Raw genomic sequence first — 25729 nt, forward strand, 5'->3', positions numbered from 1 at the left:
CCAAGCCGCTGGGTTGCGTCGTCGGTTTCGTCGTCTTCCTCCGGTGTCGACATTGAGCATCGCGAACTGTCGTCCGAGTCCGTCGCGTTCGAGGCATCGGCGTCGCGCGTAGGAGTGGCGTCGTAGGAGATTGAGCTGATATCTGCCGTCCGCCGAAGAATTTCCACCTCCAACGGTGTTAGATTTGGCAGGTCCATCTCCGCACGACGCAAGACCCGAAGTAAACAAAATGAGTCCCAACGAGACTCCATCAAATACGCGCACATTCGAAAGATCACTCCGCCGGTTCGAAGGATCAATCCGCCGGGAAGCCGTCACTCGTGATTGGATGGCGCACGCCCTTCCCTGCTGCCTTCCCGTCCGACAGCGCCCCTGACGGCGTGCGCCTAGGCGCAGAACAGCGATCTTTGATTGGATTTTTAATAGGGAAATCGGCCGCTCTTGAATGTAATTTTGGGATCTCTAGGATGCTTAGAGCCCGCAGATTGAGTTATGACAATAAATGGACAATCTCAGAATCCACTTGAGTGCCCCTTTAAGTATCTGCAGAACTCCGAAACACAAACCCTGTTGTTCCTTTCGTAGCTTCCAGAATAACTGGCGTCATTCAACATTTTAGATGTTCTCTTTCTCCAAAGTAGACAAGAAATCTCAATAATGAAGAAAAAGTAGGGTAAATTTCGCATAAATGATTGAGCATTTAGCCAACATGGTTTTGTGAGCGGTTAGTCGATGCTTCGGTCAGCCTAAGTTTTCAAACAAGAATAACAGAACAGACCGAGCTCGCTGGGCGGATGCTAGTGATGGACCGAATCTGCCGAACTTCAGATTCAGCCAATTTCGGCACATGCCAAACTTTGGAAGGAAAGTTTGGTAAGCAAAAATTCGGTGAATAATCTGCACACGCGCAATAGCCCGACAGGGCCATGGACGCCATGCGGTCGTGCAATTACCATTGTACAGTGTAGCATATCTGGTGGTTCTATCGGGGTGTGGAGTAGGCAACATGGCGACTGTGCATTTTGTGGTTCTCTTCAATATTTTTTGCCTCAAGAACAGAAGATGACCAGTAATTTACGCAGTCCACTGCACAAGTGACAGATGATGCGGTACATTCTGGATAACGTGATTTTCATTTGACCTTTCCAGTGATGCAACGAGGTAGTTGAAACATTGACTGACAGTTACTTTAAAGCACTCCTCGCTATTATAACAATCCTATTTTTGCCTCACAAGAAGTTTGTGCCAAAACAAATTAATATTGCTTTTTAATCAGCATTATTTCGTGGTTTTTATGTGTCTGCATAAAATTAAAAACGGAACTATCATGTTCAACGTTGCACATCTGACATTCCTCACTCTTCCCTTTTTCCTAAATTTACTCGTGTGTCCTACCACCAAAAGACGGCATTTTAAAAGTTAAAAAATGAGACGTTGCGAATATGGGACGCACACTTTTGTGCAAAGTTGACGTTAGATGACTCAAATAAAAAAACATGCATATTTACGATAATATTGCCATCTTTTCTGGTGAAGGCTCCGTAACCGTTTCATTTGTTTTTGCACACGAAATGGTGACTCCCAGAGAAAGAAAGAATGCAGTGTTACTGCCTTTGTATTAACAATGTACACCACGCGCACTTGCAGGGTTGCACTAATGAAACCTTAAAACTGAAACTCTCGTAGCCTGATTCGTGACTGCGCTCGCTACTACCCTACCTCATTGCGTGCTACTTCTGCAAGAAGGCACTAAAATTGCCAGTAAACACAGAAAAACAACACTGATACAAATATCTCGTAGAATATCACCTTATTTAGTAAAAACTGTGTCAATATGCAATACAGATTGCATTTAGGTTAATGCCATTAACGTTAAATATTAACGTGAAGTCTGGTAACAATGCATTTTTGCCGTTTGCCGAATCTTGAGAGAAGTTCAACAAAAGTTAGACTTTGCCGAATCCAAAACTTCGGCGCCGATTTTTTTATTCGGCAAAAGTTTGGCCCATTTACTATGGGTGCTTCTTGTACTTCAGTATGCCCCTTCTGCCTTCTCTTATCCTTGGTTTGGCTGTCATTTAACCTCCTCAGAACAAATGATTTTGGTGAAAGCATTAGTGTTTTCCGTGTAATTGATCTACCATATTCGCCGCATTCTCAGTTTTCACACTATGCTTTTTCTCTTTTGCCGTCTTGCAGGCTACAACAATCTTAAGACGGAGCTCACCGACTTTCTGAAGAAATTTGCCACCTCCAAGACGGTAAGCCATATCAAAGTGTGACTGCGATGCAGCCTTTTAAAAAGTATTCCCATGTTTATTTCCATGACTATGGTGCAGGATGTTAAGAAAGATAGTTAACTCCCCCAAATAACATCTTCTGAGGCACCTGAATAAAACACAGATACCCCCCCCCCCCCCCCTCCTTTTTAATTAACTTTTTTTTTATTTAGATGTTTTATTTGGGCACCTAAAAATGTTTTGGGCATTCAGTGTCTCTTGATAATTGTTTCTTGTCTACCTCTTCAATGGACGACTGTGACGTAGCCTCAATGGACTTTGTATCGTTTATACTAATTTGGAGCAACACCAAAATGCTGCGTGTTAGCTTGTTGCATACTAATTTCTTTTCCATAAAGCACACCGCTAAAAGCTAAAGGGAAACTCCGCTTCCTTTTTTTTTTTATGAAACAATGCAGTCAGTGTCACCTAGGAAGACCGCACATCAAATATTACGACCTTCTTTCGTCTAAGGGTTTCTAAGTTTCGTCTAAGTGTTCTAAGTTGCTAAAATCGGCCGACCTGAGAGGGCGATTTGAGGTGCAATTGACGGTGTAGTCAAGGCTACGGTGTTGGCATAGCCAGCATTGAGCTAAACGTCGCCACCATTGCCCCTTTTTGCTTGTTCTTACTTCTCCGGGCAAGCGTGACAGGTGATGTCAGCAACGTTTCAACTCTGTGCTCAGTGGTGTAACGCGCCTGCGCCGTGCGCTTCTTGGAAGCTGTTGGGCCGTTACCGCCGTCTCCCGCGTCACGACCGTCGTCGTCGTTTCACAGTTTATGATTATTGTCTCTCGGGAGTTTCGTTCAGACAACGGACACTACGTGCTCAGGCTTATGCCGCGGTTGTGCAGACGTCGTTGAATGTCATAACACCAAAATGTGGTGAAGAGCGCGGTGCAGACGACGTTTGTGCCTGGCGCACGCCCGCCCCAGTCCCGCCCGTCGTTGCATATAGGATTGCGACATCTCGTACCAGTAGTAGTCACGCTCTTGGTGGCCTGAGGCCAGTGCTGCCAAATGGAGTCAAAGTTTTGGTTTCAATTTCTGCTCGTGTTTAAAATTGGATCTAACAATATTAATCCCATTTTTCGCGAAGCAAATGACGTAGTGTCTTACTAGTACTCTTTTTATATAAACTCAATCATTATCCCAAAATCTTTAGAACTGAGCGGAGTTGCCCTTTAATTCAAATGGGCATTGTGGACGAAAGTTGAAGGAAACCTTACTTAGCCTCCAGATGATGTTCGTTGCTGTGACCATGACTTCATGGCTACCTTACATGTCCAGTAGGTCTTCACCGTGTGGTACTGCTGGAAACGTCCAGGAAGGCGGATCACAACATCTTGAGGCCAAGCAAAAGGCTCCCATTTTTTTGTGCTAATTGTTAACCTTAAAAGGGGGGGGGGGGGGGGGGGGGGGTCTACGAGTCATTGAAGTGTGGTACGGCCCGTCAGAAACGGTAGAGCGCTCGTCGCTTTCAAATAAAAGTTGCCGTATTTATTCATCGGCTACGGCCGACTGCTTCGTTGAGAACATGTCGCCTTTCTCCGCGCCTGCAGACATCAATCTTTGTTTTATTTTATTTTATTTTTTTCCCCTGGGATAATAATCTTTTTTCGGCAAAAATTTAACTAAACAACATATCCCGAAAAGGGCGAAGCACGAGCTAAAGCGCTGCTCTCCGCCAGACAGCGCATACAAGCTTGGAAACCCACGCACGTGGTTGGGGGTCGAGGGGTTGAGCTCTTCTCCTGTCTGCTCTTGCAGGTGGTACGCGAGGAAGACGTGCGAGAGTTCTTCGACCAGATGCAGGCAAGGAAGCGGCAGAAAGTGTCAGCAGTCCCCTATTTCTGTCGGTAGCATGTCTTTTGTGTGGAGCGATCCCCACCGCGCGTAGATGGTCGCCTCGGCCGTGGCCTCCCCTCTTTGATCCCGCCGCCACTGAAGAAGCCTTTCTTAGTTAGTTTTCTCCGAGTTTGTTTTGTGACCCGGCCATTTCGAAGTGTCAGTTTCTACTGTACTTGTACCCGTTGGTAGTTTTTCTCGGTTCATTTTGGGTCGACGGTTCGCTGCCCGTTGACCTGTGTGATGTTCTCGTGACTCTCAAACTGTTTCCGGTTTGAGTCTTGGGGCTGGTTCTCACGTGTACGTCTGAGTGTTATCGACCACGTTGCAACCGTTTCCGACCGCTTACGATGAGATAATGCACCGGCGCAGTCTGTCGGATGGCCCCAGAACCCTTCCTATCTGCGTATATTTCCCAATCTTTTACGCTTCATTTTTTCGCCGCGAGTTAGAAATAAGTCAAACAATGGTACAAGTCATTGTTTCTCATAGATATGGTAGAATTCATTTCGCAAATACTGCAATGCCTTGAGTTGAGTTATACGCATTTTGGAAATGTTCCAGGGCTATATGAAAGTCGGCACGAGTGTGTTCTCTTGCCAGAAGCAGTCGCAAGCGTTGCGACGCAGGGAGACGCAAGTGTGCGAGTCAGCCTTATTAGATAGAGTAGTGACAGTTGTGTATTGTCATTGCGCAATTAACATACGGGAGAGTAGTAGAACTTATCTATTGACACAGCTATCGTTTCGAAATTCGAGAGGCAAGCATCGACGACAACTTCGGATTCTGCGGCTTGCGGCGAAGTCTGCGCTATGTATTTGTGCACCGGTTGCTAGTTTCGTAGCTCATTAACTTTGTGGGTTTCGTTCACTCGCAGTTTTAACCGAGGGAATGGTTCAAAATGACGCACATATTTATAGGGTTTCCCTGTGTGGGTGCATCGAAAGTTTTCCCAGTTTTAGTTGGACAAGTGTTACTGCCCTCGTGCAATTCAAACTGTAAATTTTTACTCGAGACATGTCTCGCCAACGTGCAAGTTGTTTTTTTCAAAGCCATGGCCAGTCGTGCAAGCGGCGATATCTGATGACGTGTTTGCATAGACAACGCCTCAAGCATCATGTTTTGGGGGCTACTAGTTGTTTTCAAACAGTATGGCAAGCATTTCTTTATTTATCTTAACTCCGTACATAATATAAAAATGTACCGCCGTTTTTTTTATGTGCAGACTGAACCTGATGCCTCAGCATGTTTTTGTGGCCGTTTCGCACATGGTCATGTTTTTATGTTCGTTTTCAGGGCATGTTCTCTGGCTCACCACCCTGATATAGTGTACAGTTGAGCTTGTGCTTTTCTTTTCTTGCTCTGGGCTTTTTCTTTTTGTTGGAAAACAACGATCCGATTCTTCTTTAAAAACGGCAACGAGTGTGTCGCTTCAGCAAGTTGGATCAGAGGTAAACTGACTTGTATGTCGCGCTTGTACCTTGACAATGCAAAACAAAATTTGGCCCGAAATATATTTGGTTATGCAATTGTGAAAGCGAGTGGTACTTTTCATGTGTGTGCACCGTTACTCCTGGAGATGGTGCGGCGTAGATTGTCGTTGACTGCCGAGCGATTGGCCAACAAAAATATTCCGGAGTTCATTCGAGGTTAAACGAGCTGCTGGAAACTTAAGGAAAGCACACAGACAAACATGCTGCTGTGTGCCGGCAGTTGTTGATTCCTTGCCTGTGCAACGCATTAAAGGTCATCATCAATGGACCTTTTCGAGTAACGGGCACCGTCTGGGGAGTTGTCTGCGAACTACAAATGAAGAGTAGCCCTACATGCCTCCGCCAGTCAAAACATATTGGCATCATCCTGTTGTGTCGGTTTTCAGTGCTTTTTATACCCCATACTACCGATACTAAAACCGAAGCAACAAAGTAGACTAATTATGCCCAAAGGTAGATGCTGACAAAGTTGCTGTCGCCATTTTCGCAGTGCAACATCCTGGTGCCCTGCGAAAATGGCGACAGCGGGAGTGTACACATGCGCAGAAGCTTACTGGTAAAAGGCCCATTTTTGTTGCAGTAGGATCTTCTTACAATATAGTAGGCTTTTTCTTTAATAAAGCTCTTCATTATATCAGTATTTCAAATGCCCGTGCATCCTCGGAACGTGTCTCACAGCTCGGAAGGTAAAGACGACAGCTCCTAGGAGGCATTTTATTTTTAATGGTGTATGCCAGGGGTCTTGAACACATGGCCTGCAACTGCAAACCCCCCATTCTCATGTCTGGAGCGCTGTACAGCGCGTCCAAGTTTATCTGCTCCTTGCATATCTTGTGGTTTGTTTACCCCCCTCCCAAACGTGCCCACATGCTTTTGTTTTCCCCCCAACCACAACCAATGACTGCGCTTGCTCGACTGCCTCGTCATTGTGCATTTTCTACGTTGACCTTTGGTTGGCGTGGTCATCGTTAAATTCCGATGCACCAAAGATGCATCTTGGAACACTTGCTCGCCCTATACGCTCCATAAATAGTGATCTCATTGGGCTCTGCTCTTTAACTTGCTCACATATTTTTCTTTATTTCATTCTCCTTTTGCACTGAGGGGTTCGTCTTACTTTTTGCTTCTCGTGTTACTTACATGTACAACAATTCCACAACAATGCTGCTAGCTTGAGCTTTTTAACACGCATCTCAGCTGCATGAAGTCTTGCTCAGCAGGAACGACTTCTAATGATAAAACCATGAGCTCGTGTTTCTAACATAAAAATTGTCATGCAAGCAAAAACTGTTGTATACAGATTTTTTTCTTGACTTGTTAAACTCTATGCAGACAGCAAGTTGTCTGCTTCTTGCATAGGAGTGGCAATGACGTCAGAACGACGCCGAGCTTCGATTAGCTTTTATTAAAAGGATAGTGGGTAATGCTAGAAGCCTTGAGGACTACCCAATGGTTTTTCCAATCGGCCAATAAAAGCTCGGCATTCTGACATCATCGCAACCCCTGTGCAAGAAGCAGGCGAACTTTGCGCTCCGCATAGAATGAAGTTACACGGCGACGACAGTGTGCTTGATCTCTTGTTCCTACGAAAAAAGCAAGCACGTTAGCCGCATGGCGTCATTTTAATCCTTGTTATCACATGAAGGAGAAGCCCAAAGTGAATAAATAGAAGCTAGAAATGTCGCCACTGAAGCTGCTGGTTTATGAACAGCAAAGAATGTGGGGTCTTCTCTCTAGGAAGTCCGAAATGTGCTGCCGAGAGATTCAGCCACTTTGCGACTTGAAAACCTCGGTTTTTTTTTCTTCACTAGAACATAATCACTCGTCCCCTCCTCGCCCCTTGATCTCCTTGTGGGTGGACCCTCTGTCCCTCGCTCCAGAATGAGTTTGAGACCCCTGGTCTGCATACGGTAGAACATCTTCATAGTAAATACGGACATACGGCGGGTCCCCTCCAGAAATGTTTCATCATAGAAATAAACTATGCACTGCTGAATGCTCATTCTCTGCCTAAATGTTGCACTAGCGGTCTGAACCAGATGCCAAGGCTTCAGAACTAACTGTCATCTTACTCGTGGTATCGTATTTTCCGGTGTATACGACGCACCTGTGTATAAGACGCACCCCCTACTTTTCACAAGGTTCTAAGTAAAAACTAGTATATAAGACGCACCGCCGAAAATTGTGGAAAAAAAGTGTCTTTTGTATGCGGCGCATCGTTGTATAAGACACCTCCCCCCCCCTACTTTTCAAAAGTTTCTAAGTAAAAATTAGTATATAAGACACACCTGTGTATAAGACACTTCACCAAACATTTTGGGAAAAAAAGTGCATCTTATACATCGGAAAATATGGTAAGTGGGGTTCCGCGTTTCCAAATAAATCCAGGGGGAAAAAAAAAACACTTGTAACTTTTTTTGTTATATCACGTTTATTGAGAAAACTCAAAAATTCAAAATCACAAAAGAAACTTTTTTTTTTTTTTTAATCTTGATAAGAGCACAGGTTCAGTGGTCCTGAGGAGATTCCACTTGTTTCCTTTATAATCTCGAACTACTGAAGAAGATGTTTTGCCTTTTAGCTCATCAGTTCCTTCAGGACAACAGATTAGGGTATGCAAACTATCTGTTTTTTTGTTTTTGAATCTTTGAAAATTATGAACACAGTAAAATAAAATTTGAATTCGAGAGAATTGCGAATCTAACAAAGATAATCTCCGATAAACTCAAAATTTTTAGCGAAAAATGAAATCTGAAAAATGCCCTCTGAAGTTTACGAGAAATAAACTTCAAAAACACAGAATCCCAGTTATAAAGGATTTTCTGATACTTTCAATGCAAAAACGGGGCCCATCCTTGGCAATGCGTGCCATTCCCCATGCATTTGTGCTTGAGGTACGCTTATAGGTAATACTGCCACAGGCCAACAATGGGTACAGGCGTCCGAGGTGCTAACGTAGTAAAGATTTGTCCCTGAAAAACTGCTTGCAGAGCTACCAGTGTACCCACATCTTTACCATTATAGCTCGGTCATTAGCAAAAACAAGATCTGATGTATTGAAAAAAAAAAATTCAGAAAAACCAAAGTTCAAACATTGCAATTAAACTACAGTGGAACCCTGCTATTGCACTTTTTAGGGAGCCATACGAAAAGCTGATCCGGCAAACTATCAGCCTTTAGTGCTTTTCAAAGAGGGGAAGAAACTCCTGCACAACATTCTATTCCTGGACTTCAAAGGCTGTGAAGGACTACTATATGTATTCAAAACCAAATATTGGTAAACTTTTTTTCTAACTGCCCGAGGAGTTTATCTGTAATCGAACGAAAGCATGCATGTCGACATATAAAAGTAAGCGTAATTCCAGACTCGAACTAACCTGGATGTTCCCCAATGTCAACCGCTGCTCCTAGCAAGCAGGCTTGTTCATAGTGGTTAACTGATGTGCGCACTGGTGCTAAAGCGTAAAGCTTGGTGTGCACTTGTGGTGCACGATTAGGAATTTCGTCTTCCCACAAGATGAAGCTAGCGAAACCAGGGAAAGGGAAACCTAGCAGAACAGTTGCTTGTGCCTGCCTTGGGGAGAGGTGAATGTGAAATTGAAAAGGAACTCCTTTTAAGCCTAGTCCAACGTTAGGTCCACCGAGGAAAGATGCAGATGGGGAAGCTGAGCAAAACAAACTGCCCATCTGGTATGTCCTGAAGGCTTTACAGATTTGTTTTAAAGAAACCGTAAAAGCTACACCAATGCAGTCTGTGCAGGCAAGTTGTACAGCCAGGGGGGACATATTATAAGGGGCTAGTCCGATAATTAACTAAAATTTGTTAATTACTTTTCCAGTAGTGAAAATAAACGTGTGGTTTCAATTGGGAGCATGCCCAGCGTTGTGGAAACTCATTACATCGGTAAGTTTGAAAAAAGGTCTGGGGCACGTGGGAAGCGCAGCAGTGCGCCAAGTCATGCAACAAGTGTAGTGCTCACAATTGAAAAATGCGGATAAGAAAAAAAGCCACGTGGGCACATTTTTGCATTAGTAGTTTCGCGCTGGTGCACAAGTGCTAACGTCGGCGCACTGTCAGGCTTCCCATGGACCCCAAATCTTCCTCAAATTTACTTTGGTGGTTTTCGACGACGCTTAGCAAGTCTGGCTGGAACCCCATCTTTATCTTCAATAATTTAAAACTTACTGAACAAATTTTACTTTATTGACCGACTTATCATGACGATTATCCCCCCTACATTACGTCCCCCTGGCCGTATAACTCGCCTGCACAGACCACGTCAGTAGGTTAAAAACGCCCCGTGTATGGGTCCTTGTGATGTCAGTGTCATGCAATGTCGTGTGACCATCAAGAAAGCAAGTCTTCTGACGACTGTCGTGCTAATGTCACGTGAACACTTTCCCGCTGGATTTCGTGGGACGCCTTCCTTTCACCAAGGCTCGCCTCAACTCTTCGAGGCTATGCACTTGTACAAGAGGACGACGACCCAACAAGTCATCTGCGTCAGGTAATACTTTTCGGCTCTAACATCCAGCGAGGCAAACGACAGATGAGAAATTTGTATGTATGTTCTTATGGCAGCCGGAAAAACATACAAATGGGGTTCTGCCGTACATTTACAAGTTAGTCAAAGTGGGTGCTGTCGTTCCTGGTGTGTGTGGACTATTCTGCGTTACTATTTACGCTGAAGGAGGGCTTATGTCATGCCATTGGCAGCTTGGCCCGAAACATTTTGGCGACCTCGTTTCCATTTTCGGGACTAATTACGCTCGTTGTTACCGACTCTTTTTCTTCGTGCCCTAAGAACGGACAGCCCTGCTCGTTGATAAAAGCAGGAAATTGGTTACCTCCTGGCAACAATCCCCTAAGACTTGCGGAAAAAAATCATAAACCTCGGAGACAACAAAATAACGTACACCTTGACAGCAAAAAAAAAAATAATAATGCAAGTGTTTGGTATATTTTAAAGGCTCGCTAATGCATAGCATCTACAGGTCCCCTATGACGTCATGGTGTACGCAGAGCCGTTTATACTGAGAGTTTGGTCAATGAGCGGATCTAGTTGCCCGCTAGAACCAGCGGATTCCGCGATAGCACAAAATGGCGCTACTTTCTTTTTATTACTGAGAAATTGCATAAAATTCCCCAGTCGGAGCCCCCAAATGGCGGACGGCAGTAGTTGTCCCCCGGTTGTCGGACTACGTTGCTGTGGTTGCCAGACTATCAAAGTCACTTTAAGAAGGCCAGACTCTCGGTATAAACGGCTCTGGGTGTACCCTGATGTCACAGCTACACGTGAAAACTGCACGCTGATGACAGTCATTGCGTGACACAATGATGAGGCAACATCCCTGGCGGTCACAAAAGTGGTAAGATTCCTGCAAACACTATGCATCTGTCCTACAAGCAGCATGTCACGTCTTCCATTTTCACGTGGCGCTCCGGCAGTGACATCACGCTCCCCCACTGCGCAACCGCGGCGCCCGTGCTGGCTCCACGGCTTCTGTGGTGATACATCTGCATTGCTGTGCTTTTCTTTGTGTTTTATCTCTAAGGCACGTCCACTTTGACCTTATAGCCCTACTGGCTTCCGTCATGAAGCATCTGCACTGCCGTGCTTTTGGCCAATGGAACTTTAGGGGCCGTTTCACTCGGCCAATTGGAATTGAGGTGCCGTTTTTCGCTACTACAGAGAACGCCGTCTTCGCTCTATGGGACAGTTAATGCTTTCACATTCAAATACACACAGCCAATAGATACTTTGGAACACAACACGTCATATGGGCTTCACGGGGTTCTTTTCCACCAGCCTCAAATTCAGGGTCTCTTCAATAATAAAAATTGGCAGCAACCTTTCTTTGAAAGACCTATGGTGTATGAAATCCAGCATGTAAGGAGTGATAATTTAAATTTGTTTAGAACACATTAAACAGTCGTTTTGGGAGAGCGAAGAAGAACCTATATTCTTATCACTCCTTCCTAAATTTACTGGGGAAACTTACCTTGTGCATAGATCATGCGACATCAATTTTCCCGCTAAAGTTAGCGATCTGAACCGGCATACAGGTCTCAGGACAACAGGTCAGGCGATGTCAATCTTCCCGCTAAATTTAGCGGGGAAATTGATTTGGCGCATAGGTTATGTGACAGCAATTTCCCCGTCGTATCTCACGGAGAAACTGAATTAGTGTGTAGGTTCTGTGACATCACTTCCCTCGCTAAATTTAGAAGGAAATGCACGGACGAACAGACAAACAAAATTTCGGGGTTGGGGAGGGGCTCCGTTAAAGACCGACCTGTAGAATTGTCTTTTACCGGGCAGAAAACAGGTTCTCAGTTTCCTTCTCTCCATGCCCTCTCACACACCGAGCTACTCCCCGCAGATGCCTCGTCTTCCTTTCTCGAATGGAAAGGAAGAATTGAGAGAAAGAGTTTCCTCCTTCCTGTCTGCTCATCTGCCTTTAAAGGGGCTCTGCAAGGACTTTTTTACTGGTTTTTAATTAGCACCGAACTTGAGTGCACTGAACGTAGTAACTTATAGCGAGTTCGTTTCACACGCACTGGCACCGTTTGAGTTCTCTCCCAGAATGCATCGCACTCGCAGAGTGTTGCACGGAGAACCAGACTCAAACGAACAAGCCAAATGCACCGAGTGCAAAAGACTGATACTGCCGCCATCTACGTTGTAGAAAAGCTACCACCCTAAAACCGAAACTAGCGCCTTTCTGTTCGGAGTGATGGGTGGGAATGTGAGAGTACAGTCGCTACCAACGTTTATCTACAAACGTTGGTTGCTGCAGCCTGTAGTTTATATTTGCGATGACTTCAAGCAACTCGGCTGCCATAGAGATAATTACAGACGGCGCAAATTTCCGCAACCAGCTGTCTACAAAGCAGCTGGTTGCAATCTTTTTATAACCGCTTAAACTGAAGAAAGCTGATGATGCTGTCCAAGCAGAAGCTTGATCCATTTGAGCATGGTATTGTGCTTGAGCCACTTAAAGGGTATGGCTTAAAACTAGTCTGTTGGAATATCCAGCAAAACTTTTCGTGGAACTTTCGATTTCGATCGTCATTACAGGTGGATTAGGGCGTCGAGAACAAGAACATTCTCGAACAAAGAAAAAAAACAAAAAAAAAACGACGGGGCAAGTTAGCTGACGTAAGTAAACGTTAAACATGATGATGTTGTCCAAGCCTCAGGTAAAGTCACTATATGTTTAGCTTTCTCCAATGCTTATCGGGCACTTACAGGTTTCTGCTGGCGGAGTTTTGTCGACAAATGTTCAATTTTTCACCTACACACGGATGGTGATAAAGATCTCGGGGATCGCTGATACGTTTGTTCTGACATTTCTTTACACACTGGTATATTTCAGCGTCTGTACGGCAACAGAGCGACTTAAAACCCGCAAATAAAGCGCGTTTTGTCAATTGCTTCTTTCATGAAATTGCAGACGCTCACAATTCAAGCTCGCGTTCGTAGCAGACGAACCCTCGTCGTATGCTCCCGCTCCTCGCCGGAGCGAGGCATGATGGGATTGCATTTTGGCGCACTCCCGATTTCCTTGCTGCAGCGAGTGCATGCACGCGTGGGGTGTCGGTGCTGAAGTGAACTCGGAGAGTGCAACCACTCGTGGAGTGCCGGCTGAAACGAACCCGCTCCACGCTGCAAGTGGGCACGCGCGGGCACGAATGCCGTGAAACAAACTCGCTTTTAGTGAAACTTTTCTTTTCCTGAAATTCAATTTATTTTAAAAGTTATAGGCAAATTAAAATTACAAAAACAAGCAAAAAATAGCCTCCCTCATGATGTCCTTGGTTGCTTGAGTGGCCGTGAACTAGAGGAGGGGTAGTGGGCTCTTCGCGAGTGCTCACGGCTGCCGCACCCCATGTCGACGGCGCGAGAGGGCACCACTAAAGCATGTTCTGGATAGGCTACATGCAGCGGGCAGCCAGAGCGGCTCTCGTTGCATTTGCTGCGTGAATAAACACTAATTCGGCATGACACTTCATTGGCCACAAACGACAGCAAACACGGGGTAAAGATCAGTTCAGAATGGGAGCCACTTCGCACTGCCATACTGCGAAACGGCCAAACCGCAAGACAAAGTTTCTCGCCGAAGGCCTTCGGAACGCTTGGAGCCGGTCAGATACTCCTGTCCATACGACCACGGCGCCGTCGCGTACATCTGGGAGCTTTCCGTGTCGGCGCCTCATCCAACTAATCCTTTCCAGTATGCACCGCCTTTTCCACCGCTAGGTGGCGGGTATGTCGACGGGTCATTTCTTGTTTCCGTACTTTATAAACTGCATTTGTCTCCTTTCTGATCTAAAATACGGAACAAAAGCTACTTTTATAAATAATTGAAATGGTTCGCGCCACTTATATTTTGCATTTCGACTAAAAAGAAGCTTTTAGCGGCCTTGACCAGTAGTAAGCCCAGGACCAAAGACGTCACATTTTGGGCGCTTTCAGTACCGCGGGTTGACCTTGTCGGCGGAAAAGGTTTCCGCGTCGTCCGGTTAAAATATGACGCACTGATATTTAGTTACCCTCTCCGTGCCTGCTGGCTTGCCCAAACCTCAAGAGACGTGGAAACCGCAAAAAAGGTAGACGCTTAGTAAATATGATTGCAGGGCCCCTTTAAGAACCAGGCATTTCATGCTTTAATCCAGTGGTGTCAAACTCATTTGAGTGTGGGGGCCAGATAGCCCACATCGAAAAGGTCGAGGGCCAATATAAAGAAGGGGGGGTTGTCCGAAAGATTTTTAAGAAATGAGACGTTGTGCTTTATGCTTTTCGTAAACTCACAGTTTTACCAATGACTATTTTAGATTTTTGTTTATATGGCTACTTTGGGCCCAGACCTTATGTTAAAATTACACCACCCCGCCAACGTCCTGTCATTTTTAATGGAACAAGAAAGCAAGTACAGCTTCGTTCCCGTTGCTCAATTCACTTGGGAATTAACCAAGCTCAACACGTCTTCAAAAAAGCAATCGGTTAATTTGACAGTTCTTGCTTTCCAGACGTGAGCTCATGCAGCCGAAATGCATCCTTCAACGAAGAGCTTGCACTTGCAGCGTGAGCTGTTATCTATTAGATAGTAGCAAGCAATTCGCTACTATCTGGTAGCGGAATTGTTGTACATCACAAAAAGCTGAGGAGCAAGAAACAAAGCAAAACAAAAGGCAAATGAACACAAATAAGTATAAACTATGTGAGTTTGTTAAAAAAGCAGAGCTACTTTTGAGCAAAAATGAATTGAAAATATCAGATCACTATGGCGCATGCCATTTCTAGCGCTCGAGACATGGAAACCGGGACTCGTAGCCAGTTGGCATGCGGGCAGAGTCCTAGAGAATCGCGGGCCGTGTGTTTGAGACCCCTGCTTTAATCAAATGAACAGGTTTCAGCAAGGTTTAACCAGACGTACCGCTTTATTATTATGATATCAAAGACAAAGTGCTGCGCGGCTTGAACGAAATCAGGACCCAGGGATGAGGGAGCATCGTCTAGCGGGGCTCGATGCCGGCCGGATGCCTGCCGCCATCGAGACTTTGGTCCGGGTGTGGCTCATCGCGCACGTGAATCTCCGGGTTGAAGCGGGGGTCGAGCAGTGGGTCCGAGTCCGCGGACGCCCTTCCCCAGTGCATGAGGAAGTAGACGACGGTAAAGAGCGCCAGGACGAGCAGCAGCGACAGGATGACCCAGCGCTTGAGGAAGGCGTGCGGGTCGCGCCTCCTGCTGCCGCCCAGCACCGTCCGCGACCTGCATCGAGAGCGAGGCACAGCCGCGTGCGGGGCGGTTTCACGAGGTGCCTTTTTCACTTCCGGTAAACCGTATTCCGCCTAATCCGCGATTTTCGTCGCACACTTTTAAGCCTACTTTCGTGGCTGTGTCTTTAGATGGCCGGGTTCAGCAAATATCTAACTCAAGAAAGCGCGCAAGATTTTAAAAATTTTCGCGTGAATAAAATTATTATTGTTGCAGTTCGCCAGTGGGTAATCGCGAGGGATATCTTAAAATATTGCACGCTTTCTTTAAAACTTGGAAAAATTAGATGCACAAAGTGTACCTCGATGGTAACGATACAAAGAAGTGTTTCTTGACACGCTTTACGACTTTTGTATCCGGCGTTTGTGCAAAAATTAATTTTTAAGAAGTTTGCGTCAATTAGCCAGCTTGGAACGTCGCAAGATGTATCTCGACTTGCTCTATGCAACTGTGAATGACGAAGTTTTGGCACAAGTTAGTTGTAACGGCCTGCATACTATTCAGTAAAGCGGCTGAATTACCCGATTTGATGAGAAAAGATATTGGTTCACACACACCACTAAAACAGTTTTAATTTCTTAGATTCAGAAAAAGAGGAGACTGTTTGAGTTACCGACGAAGCGGTGAACTCACTTGATCCAGCGAGACAAGAGCTCGAACCCCGAACGCCGCTTGTACTTGTCTTCGTCGTAGTCGGGGGCAGACGTCACGAAGCTGCTCTGCGTGGCTGTGAACACTTTGCGTGCTGACGTCACATTACCTGCACGATAACCGTCGACATTCAGTGTAGTCAACCGGTTCTTTGCAAAAGTCGCGCCATTCAGAAGCAAACAGTGTTGTACACAAGAAATTTTGTAGCATCACTTATGTCATTGGGAGTGCCCCTTCGTAATAATAAATGTGTCTCATCACCAGTAGCAAAATTGCAGTACGTGCGAGGAATTCCAAGGTGTATATAGAACATAGTACTTCTATTTCCTTGATGGCTATGCTATACTCTGTCTCACTAAAACTGTGCAGTACAGCCAAAGCTACAGGGGAGAGAGTGTATGCCAACTTGTTCAAGAGGAGGGAAAGGAGGAAGGAGGAGGTGAGAAGGGCCGAGATTCTCCCTTCCTCCTTTCCCTCCTATTGAACAGGTCGGGGGATACACTCTCTCCGGTAGCTTTGGCCGTGATTGTGGAAGCCGCAGGTTTCCCTCCCCCGAGAAGGTGTAAGCCGCGGACGTTCCGGGCAAAGTCGTCTGGCTTTGAGCATGGTTGCTCCATATCGTGTCGGGGAGAGTACGCCACCATGCTGGCCTACTCTCTCGCACTCCTCCGCGCGTTTCGCGTTTTTGGCAGACCAGCGAGAACGCGCGAGGAAGTCGAGCCTGCCCTCTTCGTGGACGGTTGTGTGGTCGAGGAGTCCTGGATTGGACTCCGGGCAACAAGTCGAGTCGTGGCGTACGAGCTTGTCCGACCGGTGATGACTCCACTCGCAATATTCCTTTAACTCAGGTCGGTGGGCGCTGTGGGCACTCTGTCCATGGCTCGCTTGACCGCAGCGTCTTGTTGGGGACCCTGGTTTCACGATAAACACTGTTGGATATTGGGATCATTGTTGTTGGTATGGCGTTGGCAAACGCGGCATGGCGACCGCCTTCGCTAGTAGCCGTCGGCCACGCGGTGGGACGGGCATCGGATTCCCCTTTGAGCACCGGTCCCCAGATGTAAAGGTACGTAATGCTTCCACACAAAATGGTGCCACATACTACGCGGTTTTAGTGAGACAGAGTATAGTTTCAAGACACAACTGGACAAGATACTACTCGTGCACTTTTAAAGGGACAGTAAAGTGCATTTTGAGCTTGTCATTTTATGGGGATAACTTGATACTCACGCCTAAGCGTTCTAGAAAGTATAAAAAATTACCATAATGTGCAATTTTTTTAAATAAAAACGCGACCAAACTTTATGACACACCCTTTTATTTGATATGCAGCTCAGGAAAGAGGCTCGTCGCTTTTGTAATAAGAAAAAAGGCCACGCACGATTGTGAATTTGGGTTTTCTAGGACGCTTTGAGCACAGACCGAGTGTGCACCATAAATGGGCAATATCATAAACCACTTTAGTGCTTCAAGTTATAATACAGAATGTGTTACATAAGTGGCACCTAACCATTTCCGGTCCTCACTTTAGTGACAAAAAAAGAATATGCGAGTGACAAAGAAAGAAAATGTGAGTGCCAGCCGAACACTGCCGCAGCACTCGTCTCCTCACTGATTGGATGAAAGCACAAGTGCCAGCAAACGTCTTGATCGAGCAGATCCGAGCAACTCTTGATTACATTGTGTAATCAAACAGAGCAACACTGGCGACGCGCTCCACTCCTTGCACACACTAAACGAGTGAGCTTCAGGCTTCAGCCAAGTGCGCATACCCTTTCTTTTTTCTTTAATTTTGGTGCGCTCTCTGGATAGCGCTGTTCACGAGAAAGCCCCAGCGTGGCGCCGGTGCAAGTCTTTCATTTTCTCCGTTCAGGTATGTCTTGTTCTTAGAGTTGGGGTGTTGGAGTGACTGAGGTGGCAAAAACAACTGCGCTGCGATTGCAACATTCTGTGTGACCACGATAGTGGGGGAAAGGGGCCATTTTTTTACTCGTCCAATTTGTGCCATAGAAACGCCGGTTTCTAGCGAGCACGAGAGCCTGACCGTGAGCAGCAGAAGCAGTGTCTAGTAATTCCCCCTCGACGAAGAGGGCCACAGGTAGGGCCTCTTCCCACCACCTTGTGGTCTGATGGTGACGTGTTACGTGTTTTTTTCTCTTTTCCGTTTTAAGTAACAAAGTTCAGTTGCGGGTACAGCTGTCCTCATGTCGCAAGTGTTCCTTTCTTGGTCCATGCTTTTTGTAGCCGTTGTGTATTCCCATCGTGTTAAAGTGTAATAAAGACAAAACAATGATAACGCTCTAACAGCTACACCGTTACGCACTCGGGGATGGGGTGCCGCTACGAAGCCCGGAACGCGCCTTTAACTGTTGCGTTTGGCGTCCTATATCAGTCGTGCGCCGAAAGTAAGAAACGACATCGCAGGAGCTGGCGCACTGTGCTGTCAGCCAGTCCAAGAAGCTCCAGCAAAAAGTGGAAGCAAACGGGAGTGTCGCCATTGTCGTGGCACCCCAACTACTGGCTGCCAAAGCTTCCGTAGCCTGTCAAGCTTGCGATGTCAAGACACTTCTACAATGTCGCCAGACGGAAATCGGGAGACTACAATTAAGGATGCGGTAAACACACCAGTTGGAGATGCATTCAAGGCACCACAGTAGCGCCACGAAACTACCCACTCACTGTTGACGGTGGAGCCGTAGGCCCCAACGTTGTTCTCGGACGAGGTGCTCCCGTGGAGTGCGGTGGGGAGCGCGGGGCTGGGGCTCTTGGGCCCCCACTGCGAGGGGACCGAGGGGGTCAGGGGAGGGGCAGGGCTGCCGTTCGCCGAGGGGGGGTCGCCCTGGGGTCCGGCCGCCGCCCTCTGCTCCTTCTTCTGCAAGGGCGAGGCAGCGTTGGATAAAGCACGTTTAAAAGGTACTCGAAGTAAAGTACAAAGTAAACGAGAGGTTGTGTACTTCAAGTAAAGCAGTAAGTACACTGGGTCTAATGTAGTTAAGTAAAGTGCTACAAATACAATGTACAATGCAACCCACTTACAACGATACCACATATAACGACGTACCGCTTATAACAATCAATTTCTAGAGTTTCTAGACTGGAAATGATCAGTTTCTAGTCCAGATACAACGTTAACCGGTTATAATGATTGAAATTTTGGGTTTTCCCATTATCATTATAAGTCGGTTGCACTGTACTTTCAAAGTAAAGTACAAGTACTTTTTAACACAATCGTTCATAGTGCCCTTACATTTTTTTTTTTTTTTTTCTTGAATAAGTATGAATATCTTTAGAGGTAGTTAAGGGTGCATGAGTAAGTTTTGGAAATGGCGGCAAATAATGAATAGAGTCAAGTGGACAAAAGGTAGTTTTATTCTCACTGACAAACTATGTAACACATTCAACTTACAAGGTACTTCTTTGCATCGGTATTACAGCCGCCATTACTTCACTCGGAGAAATCACCAGATGACGTCTCGAAAGGCAATAGTGCATTTTCACACAACAATACACCTTTTTTTTCCCGTGTGTGTGTGTGTGTTGGAGGTTGGAGGTCTTTTATACTTGCCCTCCCAATATTTCTATAAAGTATCATTTTGTGATACAAATTAAACAACACCAAATTTAGGGAAATGTACTTTGAAATCAAGAGTATAGTACTTTCCTCACAAATTACTAAAAAAAATACTTTAGCACAAGTATGTGCTCAGAGAATGTACTTCAAGTAAAGTAGAAGTTTTCTAAACCTATGTCAAGCAGTACTTTAGGTACAATATACTTAGAGTACTTCCCAACACTGGGAAAAAAAAAAGAACTAGTTTGAAAGGGTATTTGATGAGACATTCACGCGTGCCATCTTCACGTAAATGCCGCCTACTAGTAAAAGATAGACCCTTTTTGAGACCCCGTCGAGCAGCATTGGCGGTCCCATTACGTGGGCACGAAGAGTGCGATTCGGATCCGAGCGCTCGCCAAACGTCAATGCAGCGCTCGTTCTTGATCCGATACTGTGGAAGGTCGGGCGAGCTGGTGGTACATGTTAACGATGAAATAAAACGGCGCCGAGAAATGAACGAGAATATTAAGTACACACACGAAGTGCCAAATACACGCGTAGAGTATGTGCACAAGTGACGATGGACTCGAGGTGATTGGTGCTACAGCTACTAGAATCTACCGTAATATCCCATGAGATAGCCAACCTAAAATCGAAAGCAAATTCGGTGAAATTAGGGAGCGGGCCAACTTTCGATGTGCGATGAGAAAAGTTAAAAAAATACTAGTTTTCAATTTTATGACCCATGAAACTAGTAATAGCAGGGAGGAGCGGTGAACCAAAGACAACTGGCCTCCACAGTCAGCAATGTTCATTTATCTCGTACCACGGCTAAGTAACACAATTTCGCACCAATAGCCAAAGCCCTGAAAATTACTAAAAGTGGGCTATCCTTCGGTGCTTTTGAAACAAAATAGCAAATCAGGCCGAAAATAGGGGTAAGTTATTTTTCGGGAGTGGGGCACCTCTCTGGATATTATGGTAGATGGTGCGCACTTTCGAGAGGGGTCTGTCGAGAAAAGAAAACTTTGCGACTCGAAACTCAACATTCTTTTACACGAAAACCTGCGGTGGAGAAGTGCGACGAGATTTTCTGTAACCGCATCTCGTTGCGCTATCATGCAACCTCGAAAAGTACCTGAGCCATGGTTCATTAAAATCGAAGTAACACGAAAATATCTGAATTGGAGCTGTCCTTGAACAAAAAGACCCCTGAGCTTTGCCAAAAGAAATCTCTATTAGAAGGAAGAAGAATCTGTGAGGGCCTATTGATTTAAAGACTTGAATGAACCACTACATGTTTTCCACACTAAGTTTTACTGTAAAAGCTTATTATACAAGCCAAACAGTCACGCCTAGTGTGGCCCTGTTTTAGGGGGAAAACGTGCGGTATGAATAACCCGGCAGCATGCAACACGCGCGGTAGCAAATGGGTTAAAGGGTAACTGCAAAGAAAAAAGTTTTTTAAAACAGCCGAATTGGCACAAGCATGTCACAAAACAAACCTTTCGCGAAAAAAAGGAAATCTTTTTTGTAGCAATATTTACGCCACAGGACGTAAATCAGTCGGAGTCAGAACCTCTCCACATTCGAAACTCCCGCTCTTTCGACCCGCGCCGAGAAGTACGCCTTGCCCCTCACTCTTGGATTGACTTGGCTGCGGAGTTGAACGACACACGCAGCGTCTCGACTTCCGGTGCGTCTTCATCACTCATCTGGCACCACTTTACAGAGCAATGGCACCGCTTCACAGGAGCAGACATCTAAAAAAAAATTGCCAATTGCACGCTCAAACATGAAAAAAAAAAAAAAAAAAAAAAACTGCTAAGAAAGCAAAGAGAAAAACGAAAGTAACAAACCGCGCTATGAAAGCCAAAACTCGCGTCGCTTCCTATCAATAACACCTGCGACAGCTGCTAAGCACACACTACTTCACTTTAGGAAGTCTTACTCAAGCACCTGGGTCAAGGCGAAATAGTTGAGGTAGGCGAGAGCAGAGACTTCGGCAGCTATGAAAAGAATGGCAAAGCTTTTGTTTGTTATGGTATGAATCCAAACGGAAGTGCTTGTCTTGTAAACCTTTTGTAAAGAGTAATAACCCTCATTACATGGGTTATTCTTTAAACATAAAAATATGCCGCTCAAAAGGAAATTACAACATACCACAAAGGTTTAACAACCAAGATATAAGCTGTCAATCAATCTCTTAGCCATTAAGAAGAGTTGCTATAGCACGTCACTCCGTAACATATAATACCAACTTTGTGGCGCGCAATTTAAAACGGACAAAATAGCTGCAAACTAAAATTAGTCTCGCACAATAAATATTTCTGTGAAATTTTTTTTTTCGTGGAAAAATTGTTTTGTGACATAGTTGTCCCAATTAGGCTGTCTAAAAAAAAACACTTTTTTTTCTCTGCAGTTACCCTTTTTCTCTGCAGTTACCCGGAAGGGGTTTGGTGGTCAGTTAGATTCAACTCTGGGACATCGTTTCTGTGTTACAGTGGCTTATCTTTTGCCCTCAAGTTAGCACAAAAAAGCTTGTTCCCTCCCCTGCCTACAGGTGTTTTTTTTTATTCCACCCAAGATAATCCTCCAACCCCTGGGTGAAGGGTGGGGAGGAGAGGACATCTCTTCTCTCACACTGATTGGGGCAAGGAAAGAAACCTGTAGTATATAGCTGCTGTTTTCATTTTTTTTTTTTTTTTTTTTTTTTACAGCAATTTAGCAATCTGTAATTATAGAGTATTTTGGAAGTAACGAGTTACTTTTATGACTATTTATTACTCTACTCGGATACTTTTCAAACTTGGGTATTTAGTACTGTACTCGGTTACTTGTTAGCCTGGTACGTATTCTGTAGCTTAACTTAAATACTTTTTTTAGTATTTTATACGAGTCTGGTGCCAGGCAACATGACAACTCACTGGTGTCGTCTCCTGCGGGGGTGCCGACGTAGGGCCGGCGTTGGCCCAGTCGGTCGACCTGAGCAGCAGCTTGAGCGCGTCTGCGACCGGCGAGGCCACGTTGGTGGCGGGCACCACAGCCGCCCCGCACGTGGGACAGCCGAAACCGGCCGGTGCGGTGTGGCGCGGCATCTGTTGGCAGTGGCGGTCCAGGCAGTTCCAGTGGAAGACGTCTGCAAGACGGCGTGTGCCAATCGCATATATCGGGGCAACGTAGAGTACCGTAGGAAGCTCCTAATGGTATCCTTCCAAAATTTGGCGCCATCTAGTGGCTCAAACGGTAGTTTATCTTTTGAATGCGTATTATGTTCCGTCTACCCCTAAGATGACGGTGTGCTGGGAGCTGTGCGCTTCCGGGACCAATCCACCGCCTCCCTTTCATCGCCTTACCACATTCTCCGAGCAGGGGTACGGGCGGGAGGGTGACTGTGTGGCGAAGGAAAAACGTGCGACTGGTTCGACGAACGCAACTTCCACTGCACCGTCAGCGTAGGAGTCAATGGAGTATAATGGGGGTAATGAAACTGACATTTTATCAGGCAGCGTCACTTCCGCATTCTCAACGGCAGATGATAATCTGTCCCTCACCATGCAGTTCATTCTCTATTTGTTTCGGTCTCAATAATGAAGAAACAACTGTAGTGCTGACCTCGGTAAAGCCCTTGTTTAAATTCTCTACGTCGGGGGGCTGTAAGACCGTGTGAGCGTTAGACCGCGGGTCTCAAATGAATGGCGCTGCAGCGTTTGCACCTATCTCAAACGTCAGGCTGTGCTGAAGCATCAAAGGCACAGGCTCCGTGTTATCTGCCTGGGTATATGCTTTCAACTTCTTTCTTCATTAGCCGTCACAAGCCCGGCATTAGCGTGGCACAGATGTCACATGCTCGGACGACGGTAGTGGTCAGGGCTGTTGGCTTGGGTTTTAGAAAGGTTACATTGTTGATCATGGTGAAAATGACCCGAGACCGTGGTAAAAGGTAGTAGCAATAAAATAATTGAAGGCGAGTTGTTGAACACGCTGCCAAAGGTCAGAGGAGGGGCAAGCGGCAAATCAGACTATACTTTGCTTTACCTCACGAAGTGGACCGCAGGGGATGCTACGAACCATCCCAGCCAGCTGTGAACAGATTACTTGACCACGCGCCCCGCATGTCGCTGCATCCCTCCTGATGGTCATATGACTCTCGCGTGACACTGGATGGGCTCGGATAGTGTCCATTGCTGTCCATCGTAAGGTGAAGCAGAATACAGGCTTCAGAACGGCACGAGCTTAAGAAGGAACGACGGCGAGACTTGCCACACTAACCGATAGCGCACTGAACATCTCCAAGACTTACGGTAGCACATGAGCCTTGTGCACGCGTCGGTGGAGAGTCCCTGTCGGCACAGCTGGCAAATGGGGTCATAGTCGCTGTCCTGAAGCCACTGGAGGTAGCTCTGCACAATGCACTGCAAAGGGAACGGAACAGACGGCATTGCACACTATGCACCGCATCAGTGCGACTCAGAAGGTAGCTTTGCTGAGAATTCTGCTACAAACAAAGGTCTCGCCTGGTTCAGTGTTTGTGCTCCAGTACAACCTTGCACCAAGTATTTGTTTAAAGTGCCACCATATTGTCTAGTGTATATGGCCTACGGGAAAAGGAATTTCACTATGCTTCAAGCAGGACGGTAGACCTCGAACGATGCACACTGTCCTTGGTGTGTACATGATGTGGCGACATTGAGTAAACGGCATACAAGCGTTTACGGCGGCACGCGTACCGCATGTGCTCGTCGCTCACGCTTGCTACGAGTTTAAGTGTGATGAGAATTGAGTGTCATCCTCTCGTCCGAGCTTTATTGCGTGGTAATGCAGACCAGAGGTCTGCTGTAGCTGAAGCAATAGGTTGATCGGAAAGCTTTCTCTACATTTCAATGAAACAAATTATTTCTTTGCACGTTCACTGCTCTTGGGATCAGAAATTATTCGAAAAAGCTAGAGTGGCAAGACAGGTGAGCTGGTATATAGGGTTGCAATGGTTTACCACAAACTGAAAGAACAATAGTTGTTGACAGGTTATTTAGTAGATGCTCCGTCTCCAATGCAAGCTTTCTGCCTTTGATAACACTTTGCTGCACATGCCGGCAAAGGCTGGTGGAAGGCAAAACGCACATGCTGAATTCTTAGCTCGTTGCCAACTATAGCTAGAAAAACAGTCATGTGCTGACATCTCGAGCACAGCTGCAAGCTTATTAAAGTGCTTTTCAGGTAACGGCTGGTTCCTGTTTGGCATGGTGAGGTTTTGTTTTCTGGTCCTGCTTTCGTGTTTTGTGGCGATTTAAGCATGCCTCTTAGAACAAAATGTGGTTTGAGATGTTAGTGAGTTGTCCTTTCAGCTAAGCTTCCCAATCTTGAAGCTTGCCCATATGAATGTAAACACGCACACTTCTTTACGTGAAACCGAAACGTGGAAGGGGAAACAGTGATGGGCGTGGACCTCTTGCCGCCCTGTGAGAATTTGCGCACGCGCAGGCGGTGGCTCAATAACAGCGCTTGCGCAGTTATGCACGATTGACGAAATTCGCGACTAGCTTTTTTTTTTTTTTTTTTTTGCAGCTGTGATCGTGCTCGAACGAGATCGCAAGGAAACATTCTTGATCAAAGAACAATTTCAGATGGTTCGCTAAAGGGAAAAGAGAAGTTGACACGTCAGATATGAGATTCATTTTTGTCTGTTCCGTCTGCCTCGATGTAGAGGTTACAGCTACGCGAACGACCTGGAAGTACACGAAAATGAGCTCCAACTGTTGCATGGTTGGTCGTCTTTCGAAGCGTCTAAGGTCGGCGTTCCAAACCCACTCCTATTTATGTGTACTTGCCGTAGGATGCTGTGACACCATGCAATGTTCACAGACGTTCACTCGGTGCTCGTAGCAAAACTGGTTCGTCACTTTCTTCTTGGGGCACTTGCACAAACCCATGGCGGTCGTCTGCTGGCACTGACGCCGAGTTCAGCGGATGTTTCGAAAGTCAAGGTCTCTTCACAGCCTCGAAATCATAGCGAAAATATTGTTCGGGTGCTAGACAGGGCCGGGCGGAAGCATCTCTTGTATGCCACGACTGTGAGATGTTTTCGCCGACTGAAGCGTCTCGTAGTGGTTTGCGGGGTTTCGG

The 25729-nt window shown here is 45.9% G+C and overlaps 2 protein-coding genes across 2 annotated transcripts in view; one reads left to right on the top strand and one right to left on the bottom strand.

The window, feature by feature from the left end:
• The window catches only part of LOC8027926 (putative E3 ubiquitin-protein ligase UBR7), a 33737-nt gene extending 28073 nt beyond the window's left edge, over positions 1-5664 (top strand). Inside the window, exons 11-12 of the mRNA XM_029988179.3 lie at positions 2200-2261; positions 4050-5664. Of these exons, the coding sequence (XP_029844039.2) occupies positions 2200-2261; positions 4050-4142 (155 nt within the window). The 3' untranslated portion in view covers positions 4143-5664. The remainder of the gene's footprint in view (positions 1-2199; positions 2262-4049) is intronic.
• Positions 5665-15042: 9378 nt separating this feature from the next.
• On the bottom strand, positions 15043-25695 carry LOC8027930 (zinc finger protein-like 1 homolog). Its single transcript, XM_002409924.3, has 6 exons — positions 25435-25695; positions 23910-24021; positions 22534-22745; positions 18733-18925; positions 16036-16162; positions 15043-15396 (listed from the first exon to the last, which is right to left on the bottom strand). Exons 1-6 carry the CDS (start codon positions 25534-25536, stop codon positions 15141-15143), a joined length of 1002 nt encoding a protein of 333 aa, XP_002409968.2. The 5' UTR covers positions 25537-25695; the 3' UTR covers positions 15043-15140.
• Between the last annotated feature and the right edge of the window lie 34 nt (positions 25696-25729).

The sequence above is a fragment of the Ixodes scapularis genome, unplaced genomic scaffold (assembly GCF_016920785.2).
Source record: "Ixodes scapularis isolate PalLabHiFi unplaced genomic scaffold, ASM1692078v2 PGA_scaffold4__175_contigs__length_147842914, whole genome shotgun sequence".
NCBI lineage: Eukaryota > Metazoa > Arthropoda > Arachnida > Ixodida > Ixodidae > Ixodes > Ixodes scapularis.